The sequence below is a fragment of the Zingiber officinale genome, chromosome 5B, assembly GCF_018446385.1.
Source record: "Zingiber officinale cultivar Zhangliang chromosome 5B, Zo_v1.1, whole genome shotgun sequence".
Classification (NCBI taxonomy): Eukaryota; Viridiplantae; Streptophyta; class Magnoliopsida; order Zingiberales; family Zingiberaceae; genus Zingiber; species Zingiber officinale.
This window is the reverse complement of record NC_055995.1, coordinates 118,616,163-118,625,360: the sequence shown is the minus strand read 5'-3', so window position 1 is coordinate 118,625,360 and position 9,198 is coordinate 118,616,163. Positions and strand designations below refer to the sequence as shown.

At 36.6% G+C, this 9,198-nt stretch overlaps 1 protein-coding gene and 1 pseudogene across 1 annotated transcript; one reads left to right on the top strand and one right to left on the bottom strand.

Annotated features, from left to right (window-relative positions):
* The first annotated feature begins 914 nt into the window (after positions 1 to 914).
* Positions 915 to 6,165, top strand: LOC121986973 (annotated as a pseudogene).
* A 675-nt stretch (positions 6,166 to 6,840) lies between these two features.
* LOC121987782 lies at positions 6,841 to 7,765 on the bottom strand. The gene is made up of 2 exons (XM_042541509.1): positions 7,185 to 7,765; positions 6,841 to 7,076 (listed from the first exon to the last, which is right to left on the bottom strand). Exons 1-2 carry the CDS (start codon positions 7,684 to 7,686, stop codon positions 6,997 to 6,999), a joined length of 582 nt encoding a protein of 193 aa, XP_042397443.1. The 5' UTR covers positions 7,687 to 7,765; the 3' UTR covers positions 6,841 to 6,996.
* Positions 7,766 to 9,198: the final 1,433 nt, after the last annotated feature.

Here is a 9,198-nt window from a genome sequence, read left to right as displayed (position 1 = left end):
TTCATGTGCCTTATTTAAAGAAGAAATTAGGTGACAAATTTACTCCTCAACAACACCTTCCTGAGGTGAATTCAAATGATAAAGTTAAGTTTCAACCTTATGTTATTTTAGAAAGGAGACTAATGAAGAAGAACAATCAATAAATAACAAGGAGACTAATGAAGAAGAACAATCAAGAGACAGTTGAACTATTAATGATGCAACATGAGAATTGTATGATGTCATTCGAGAAAAATTTTCAGAGTTTATTGCTAAACAACTTTAAGGACAAGGTTGTTTTGAAGGGTGGTGGAATGATAGGATCCTTTAATGGACCTATTTAAATAAATCATTTAACCATTTTTTTCTAAAATAAGTTTTAGAACTTTTTTTTTTCTTTTAGGCCTTCTTTTGAAAAATATCGTTTAAGTGTCTATTTAAAGAGATGTTATGTAATTTTGGAAGACAAGTAATTTTCTTTTTAATTAATCAATTTTATTTGATTATTGGAGGTCAATCCCATCAAAGTGATCATCATATTCCCTTTTTCATTTTTCTCCTTCGTTTTTTCCATATAATAGATCCCCGGGTTCCTATCAATTTGTGACAACCCTCCTCATCTTGGACCTTAGGTTTGTTCTTTTCCTTTCGCTAATCGTATTTCGGGCTACCGTTTGACCATTTGATCCCCAGATCGATCTCGTAATCAAGGATTCCATTTTTCGACGATCGCTTGCTCAAATTGCAGTTTCCCTCGATATGGTGTGTGGATATTGTTTCCTCACCTGTGTTGTGGCATTAGATTCGGAAAGCTCTTTATTTGCTTTTCGCCAGGTCAACCTTCTATGCATAGGTCTAAATATTGACAGGATTTGCCTGGAGAATTGTGCTAGGGGTAGCGGTGGAGTCAATTCAACTGGGTTCAACTGTAGTGGATGGCAGAGAGTGTCAAGCGCCTTCTGAAAGAATATCGTGCAATTTGTAAGGTGAGCTAGTTTTTGTTTACAACATGTGATTGGCCAGTTTCCGTAGTGCTTACTCTATTTAAAGTTCCGGTCATGAATATCTTAAAAAAAAAAAAAAAAAATGGGCTCAGTCTTACGAAATTTTTTAACCGACCAAGGTAAATTGAAAAGGACGCGGCGTCAGCCCAAAAATTCAATGATTATATATCTCATTTGAAAAAAAAAATCTCACAAATATATATTAACTAGGGATAAGTCATGAATGGCTAGATGACAATGGCACCATAGCCCTGGGACCTGTCACTGAATATCGAGATCTTTAAGGTGGTCGATATTTTTAAACTGTGCTGTATTTCTTTTGGTGTGGTACCGGCAGGTGTATGTACCATGGTGACTGAAGTTTGTTATTCTATGAATAGTCACCTTCGTTCCTATTTACTAATCTAAATGGAATCCATGCGTTGGGACTAACGTGGCTATGGTGTCACACCTATAAGTTGCATTGACGTTCCCCAGCATGAACTTCTTGCTCACTTCATCTTTTATATGCTTAGATAAGTGAGTTTTTGACTAATTATATTGCTAGTGATTCAATTAGGAACATTTTCTTCTGATCACTCCTTCAGATGCTATCATTTTGGAAAAATGACTGTTTTTTCATCCTTTTCAAAGTTTCTTTATGCGGTATCTTACAATGTGCATGTAGTTTCATTATCATGAGGCTAAACATCACCTATTCTTGTTGAAACTTATCAAATATTTCACAACTAAATCGCAGGAACCTCCTCCACAGATTGCAGCTCGACCGTCTCCTTCAGATATTCTTGATTGGCGTAAGTAAACAGTTAAAGGTCATATCTCGATAAAAAAAGGGTCACAATTGTTAAAATTACATATTTTGAAGTAACTTCATCGTCCTTTCTTTTTCTCTCCTGATTCAAATTTCACCGCCATTATTTCATTTCCCATTTGTTCTTTTATTGATGATTTAAGATCAGGTTATCTATTGTTTGTTTCTTCCAACATCTCTGTCAGTTGTAACTTCAAAAAGATAGATTTTTCTTTGTCTCTCTTCGAATATCCTATTTCTCTTTGTTTTTTTTTCTCTCTAGCAGATGTTAGAATTTTACTTAATATGCTATTATTGTTAATGCTTGCGTACATCCTTGTCCCACGGATTAACATCAAGCTTTACCCTATCTTTGATGCCTAATTTTTTTTTTCCCCTCACTCTTCACTAGGCAATTTTTCACTAGTTAATCCCATAGTATGCTCAATTTAGGTTTTTTTTTTAATATAAAGTTTCATTTAAAGATTGTCACCAACTTAATCCTTTGAAAGTCTGTCTTGTAGATTGTGGTCAACGTTACTTGAACTGTCAACTGTTTGAAGATCAGTTGAGTATTGTTTCTGTCAAGCTTCTCAATTGCTGCACTAGCTTTTCTACTTTCTCATTTTCCTTTACATGCTTGGTAATTGTTTAGTGTATAAATTTGGAAAATGCGCTTGTTAGATTCATTCTTTTTTCATTGGTCACCTTATCCTTAAATTGACTATTATACAATTTCCGATCTAGTTACATGCTGACAATAATTTAATATGCAGGTGGATATTACTATGGAAAGCTTAAATTCCCACGCAATTACCCATTCAAGCCTTCCAGTATTCGGTAGCTAAGTTCTTCATAAGATTTGTTTACTTTCAAAGCTGCAGGGTTACTCTAGATTCCATTGTCTAAGGTGCAATTAACTGAGAATTTCTCTTCTCTCCAGCATGATAACTCCTAATGGTCGATTTGCCCCCAATGTTAGAATATGCTAATCCATGAGTGATTGTGAGTTCATAGTACAGTCCTATAATAAATTTGCTTCCTATTGTCGTTCTCATTTGAGTTTGAGTTGTGATTATTGTTTTTCCTTTCAGTTCATCCGGAGTCTTGGAATCCTATGTGGTCTGTATCGAGGTGAGATATAAAACATAATGGGAGTGACAATTTATAATCTTATGTTTTCCATTTTCTGTCTCCTTGACTTTTGTTCCTGTATTACTTGAGGCTTCATTGCATACCAGGAAATAGAAAGTTGAACAATATATACATTATTAACCACTGTTATCATTATTCTGTTTTAGTTATGTTCTTTGCACGTGGGTGATTAAATTGCTTAGGGTAATTTCTTGTTCATCGAATAATAGATTTCTGATGTTTATTATTTCCTGGTGCAGTATCTTGACAGGACTACTTTCCTTCATGGTAAGTTGCTATTACACTTCTATTCTGAATAGCTCTAAAATGAACATTTTAGTTACGTTTTGTACATTACGTTTTGCTTGTGTACTTCTAGCAAACATTATATGAAATGTTGTTTAGAAATTAAAGATATTAACTAAAGTGAATATATGAAATGCAGTTTCAGTAGTAAAAAAAAAATAGGGAATAGCATGAAGAGTTGAGTAAAAATTTCAATGTCTTCCCATATATGGACATTGAAATTTTTGTAAGATATCTTTGATCTATTAATCATCAAGAAGATGTTGGTAAAGATATAATTAATAGCATGAAGAGTGAGTAGTGATATAAGAGCTTCTAAGCTCAACCAACTAACATTACAAGTTTATAAACTAGTGTACTACCAATCATGCTTTATGGATTTGAATATTGGAATTTAGGGAATAGCACAAAAAACTTACATATATTGGAGATGATAATCCTACTATGGATGTGTGGGATTTTAAGAAAATTTAAAAATATTAGTATAACAAATGATGAAAGAGAGCTTTGGTGCAACGATAAAGTTGCCACCGTGTGATCTTGTGGTTACGAGTTTGAGTAGCAAAAATAATCTCTTGCAATGCAAGGTCCGTCTCTTCCTCAGGAATCCGTATTCGCAGGAGTTATAAATGTGATAATATAATTTAAGATGATATGACATGTTCAAAGAAAATAAATATATTTGAACTTAAAACTTGGGACTTACATGACTAAATGATGACAGTGACTACTTCTAGCATCATAATGAAATAATTAATTGATTTCTTTAGTATTGTTAAGAGATATCTAAAGAATTATAGTGCATATGATCTGAGCGAATCTTTAACTGACCTTCATTTCCCTTCAGTTTGAATTGTATTTTTAAATTCTTTGAAAGTATTATATAGAAGTAAACTTTTCTAAAATGCCACTTTGAACTTATAAATGGCACAATCTGTGTAAATGTTAAAATTGACCCATTAACTCATCAGATCCATCCACTAACTCAAAATGCTCAAGTTCAAGCTAACACTAATCCATTCATCTAAACTGTCTTTGTCACCCTGCAAGTGTGGACTATATTTGTGTCTCATTGAAGTAGTTTAATTCATTTATAATACTCAAAATCTAATAATACAACATTTTGATCAGAAAAGCTAATAGTATGACATATGAGGTGAGAATTTTGAAAAGAATTAGTGATTCATTGGTGTAACATTAATTTGAAATGATTAGTTATTCAAAGAATGTGGCCTCAGTCTTCAATTTTAATATACACCACAAGGCATTTGCAAAAGGCATAAGATGCTCATTTATCTATCATTAAAATTGGAATACCATTCTAGATTAGACCACCAGCAAGCTTTGAACTTAAGTTAAGCATCTTTTGTTTTATTATTTTATATGATGATTAAGTTTTTGGTTCCATAGTTCAGCAAAGTTGTCCTGAGAAGTCATCGACGGAGAAAACAATCCGCCTTTTGCTATAAGTATGAAAGAAATCTTAAGCTACACATTCTTTCTTGCAATACACACAGACGCAAGATACTCAACTGGTGGAACATAATCAGTTTGACAGAAATCTTAAGCTATATATTCTATATTGGTGGAACATAATCAGTTTGACATAAATCTTAAGCCATATATTCTATATTTCTTGCAATAAACTAATAGAAAGACACTCAACTATTGAGTAAAATCAGTACGTGATATCTGGTATGGAATTGATGCACTGTAATGTTTCTGCACAGTATGTCTCTACTTAATTTATCCAACTTGATGTACCTGCAGTTGGACAATCACCAGACCGCTGGAAGCATTAGATCTTCTGATGATGAAAAGCGAAAATTAGCCAAAGCTTCAATTGTGAAAAGTAATTTTCTGACTTGGCGTGCTACAAAACATTTCCTTTTATTGCTTATTTAGTCAGTCATCAGATACTATCTGAAGTTTTCAAGATTTGGGAACTAAAACCTTAGGCCTTACGCAACCCAACAGTAACCCCCATCATTACCACACTAATTTCGCCATCAACAACAATCTATGCTATAATATCTCAGTTATTTGTGCTGGCCACCTATATGGGTCTTCTAGCTACACCAAGATCAGTTTATGATATGTTTGGTTAGATGAAGAGCACTCAAGTATAATCTTTCTTCCTTTGCACAAGTTTTTCTTAGAATCTCCCTCTGCGTCTTCTTGGATCTTAATCAAATCCTCATTTGAAGAGGTTTTATCATATTCTGATTTCCCAGTCTATGCCGCTTTTGACACTACATTTCATGTAAACAGTGATACATACACACTGATGGCTCAAGTTTGACTACGAAGACTTGATCACTGAAATAAGATTGCACTTTGTTATTACTAAGTTGCATGCAGGACTCGGTTCATATCAAGATGCTAGTATATCGTCATAAAAAAATCTCAAAACTCACAACCATTTTCATTTTAACTACCTTATGCCTTGAAATCTTACACTAAGTTGTAAGATGCGAGTACATGTATGTAATCGGAGGACGTAATAAATTGATCAATTTTGCTGACGGTCACATGTTTTAACCACATATTGCATAGTCAAAATATGTGCCATGTTTATATTTGTTTGTTTTCTTTCAGATTGGTTGGTTTTGTATTTTTATGTATTCATAAACATATAATTTTGTTTGCATGAAACAGCAAAAATTGTCTGAACTTTAAGAAGCTCTTCCCAGAATTTATAGAGAAGTACTACCAACGACAGAATGTGGAACGGCCTGTTGCTCAACAGCCAGAGAATAATTGGCATCCTCGCTCCACCTCTATCGAACAGCCTTTTCTGCAAGATGATGCGGCGAGGATAAGGCAAAGGAAACCAGTGCCATTCTGGTTAGTGCTGCTGTTATTGTCAGTGTTTGGTATTATGATAGCTTTACCACTTCTTCAAATTTGAAGTCTCAAGATAAATATACATGCCTTTCACTCTGGTGTATAGTCGACACCAAAAGACTGTAATTGCTAGATTGTGCATTGTAGATTTTTCTTCATAATTAATTGTAGCTGGAATGTGGTACGACTTAAACCACTAGCTACTGCTCAAGTTGATGGAATGCGCTCGGCCATTGTCACGACCAGCGTTGCTTGTTTGAAATTTTATGTTTGTAGTTCTTTCTTCTTTGTTCGGTGAAATTGTGGAATGACTGCACAGAATCTACGAAGTGTTGGATGGCGATTCACGTGAGTATTGATTATAGAATGGTAAATTCATATCGACATTTTGTATGAGTTCTATTATTTATTTCTTTTGTTCAAAAATATCTGTTAGTGCATAAATGAGTTATTTAACTATGGCTACATACGTCCCATGTATATTAGTATTATTCCATCTACCCTGTTTATTTTATTTTTTTCCACCTGTGGAACACTATTAGGATGCATACATTATCTATTAGACTCGGTCCCCAATTTGTTGCCAGGCGAATTTAAATTTGAGTTAGTTCTGAAGTAAAAAAAAATATATCAAAGCTAAAATTTCCAATTTTAATTGTTCTAGACGAATTGAACAATTTACTATTTCATTTTGATTTTGGTATAATTTTTTTAAAACTAAAATTTTAATTGTTTTGATTATTTTTTTCCCCCTCTCAAACTGACAAATAGCAAATCGAGTAGATCAAAAAAAGAAAGTAGTGACATTGCTGGATCCTTGAATGTACAGCGAGAGAAAGTGGAGGCGAGACACGAAGATGGATGACGACGATGAGGGGAGGAGATGGAGTTTACAGTGGCTGATAATGGAGACGTGAATGCCAATTGGAAGAAGGTTTAGCAGCTTTGGCGGAGGGAGCAAGCGACGGCCTGCGCCCAGTGTCTCAGCCTCGTCTTCACAAGCTGCGGATCGTCCCCTGTTTTCGATTCATCAAAAAAAGAAAAGAAATACAGGAATTGGAATTGTCTCCGGTCTCTCGGACAATTTGCACGATGGATTTACAATTTTTAATGAAAGTGTGTACCTGGATTGCAAATCTTCCAGGATTCGCCTGAAGTGGAGCTTCCGTCGGCGCTCCGGGGGCTCAGCGTGGTCGGCGTGGAGGCGCTGGAGGTGGAACCCGAGCTCAACGAATAGTTCCGTAGGCGGTTGACGGCGAAGTAGAGGTCGAGAGCAGGCAGCGTGTGGCGGAGGTCGTGGCCGCCCCCTTCCTCGCTGAACCCAAACCCTAGCTCGATGCACCCCTTCAGCTCGTCCAGGTCCTCGTCCGTTAGGCTCCTCACCTTCCTTCCCTCCTCCTCCACCTCTTCCGCCTGCTGCTCCTCCTCCTCCTGCTCCTCCACGGCAAGCAGCATCCGCCGCCGCTTCTCCCACTTGGCCTCCCTTGTCGTCTCCTGCATCGACAGCTTCTTCCTCTTGTTCCACCCGCCGTCGGCCGCCGCGCCGCCTATGGTGGAGATCTGCCATGCCATCGAGGGGCGGTCACGGGGCAAATCAACCACCAGATCCGCACTCTTTTTCTTCATCCTCGCCAGAAAAAAAAGGCAATCCAAGCAATCTTATTCTCCTCCTCGCTTCTGCTTCACGGGATGATTTAGGAGCTCTGCATAGCGGCCTGTAGAATATATTGTTCTAAATGCATGATAGACGAATTAATTAAATGCGGTAAAAACTTACAGCGATCTCCCGCAGATCTGCAATCGACAATGACGAAGCTCGCTATCGGAAGAGCGATCACATGATCGGAAAGCCCTCCGCAATTCCACAAACCAAATCTCGCCGCTTTGGATGTTCTCCTCTTACTCTCGTCGCACGATCGCGATTTCTCACCCCCTGAGCCTTGGACGGACCCCCTTTATATAGGGAAATACCCTAAGGGCATAATGGACATTTCCATTATGTGTAGTGGGGAACATGGGCCACGTTCCCCACTATCCCCATTTCTAACATCTCCCACTCGTCCAAGGTAAGTCACTAAGACTAGTTCATTCAGGTAAGTCACAAAGACTTAATAAGTCACATAGACTATTAGAGAGTTTGGTCACATAGACCATATGAGAACATCCAATCCATACTTAGAGAAAATGGTTCGTGCGACAGCAAGCACACTGAGCGATAGTTGCTAAGAAGATTGTTACACCTTGACTTAGCCGCTCGTTGAGCAATCAATGCTAATAAAGTTGTTACACTTTGCTTCAATAAATTAGAGACACACTCTTCATGGCACATAGCCTCTTTCCTGGTGGCACATAGCCTTTATCCAGGATCCATCCAATCTTCAAGTGACACACAGCCATTATCTTGAAGATATCCATGTCTTGCTATTTACCCAGATTAAATAATTTTCATTTACATCGATATGAACATCTCTAATCCCTTATAATGACCACTATGTCATGAGCATGTTCCATATCCTATATTCACATTCATTTCTGTACATAACAGAAATGGGTCGACCAGTGAATAACAACAAAAGATGTAAATCTATTTAATCTTCCTTTTTAGCTAGAATCAATTCATTTTAATCAGTCGCTTTCCTAGTTATGCTCCATAGACCGAATCATCCATAGTCATAGGATACACGCTAAAGTAGCAGACACTGATCAAAACTTCAAGTAGACAGCTAAATAGTCACTAAGGCAAAAATTGAGATTAACATATAATCTCAAAGGTCTCACATAGTAGAGAAACAGGGATTCATTCTCCTACATCCTTTATTGTCGCAATAGCACATGTGGTATGAATCACATGCTACGATGTTATTCTCTTTACGAAAAAGAGTCATGTTTCTAAATTTATGTATATATTTCGATCTAGACATTCACAATACCTAATCCAGAATTCAACCTATGAATTTTCATCTGTCTTCTAAACAGGCATAGTAAATGGTGGATTCATTTTCTTTGATCATCTATCTTTAAACGAACTCATCTTGATACAGATATCAAGACGACCCCAGCTTATAGGAATGCAACAATTTTAATAGCTAAATAAGCCAACAACCACATAAGTTGTCTTATAAGCACTGGTCTTACCTC

Coding starts and splice junctions, on each gene's coding strand:
- LOC121987782 (XM_042541509.1), bottom strand. CDS start 7,686: ATGAAGAAAAAGAGTGCGGATCTGGTGGTTGATTTGCCCCGTGACCGC. Junction 7,077..7,184: donor CTGGAAGATTTGCAATCCAG/GTACACACTTTC, acceptor AATCGAAAACAG/GGGACGATCCGCAGCTTGTG.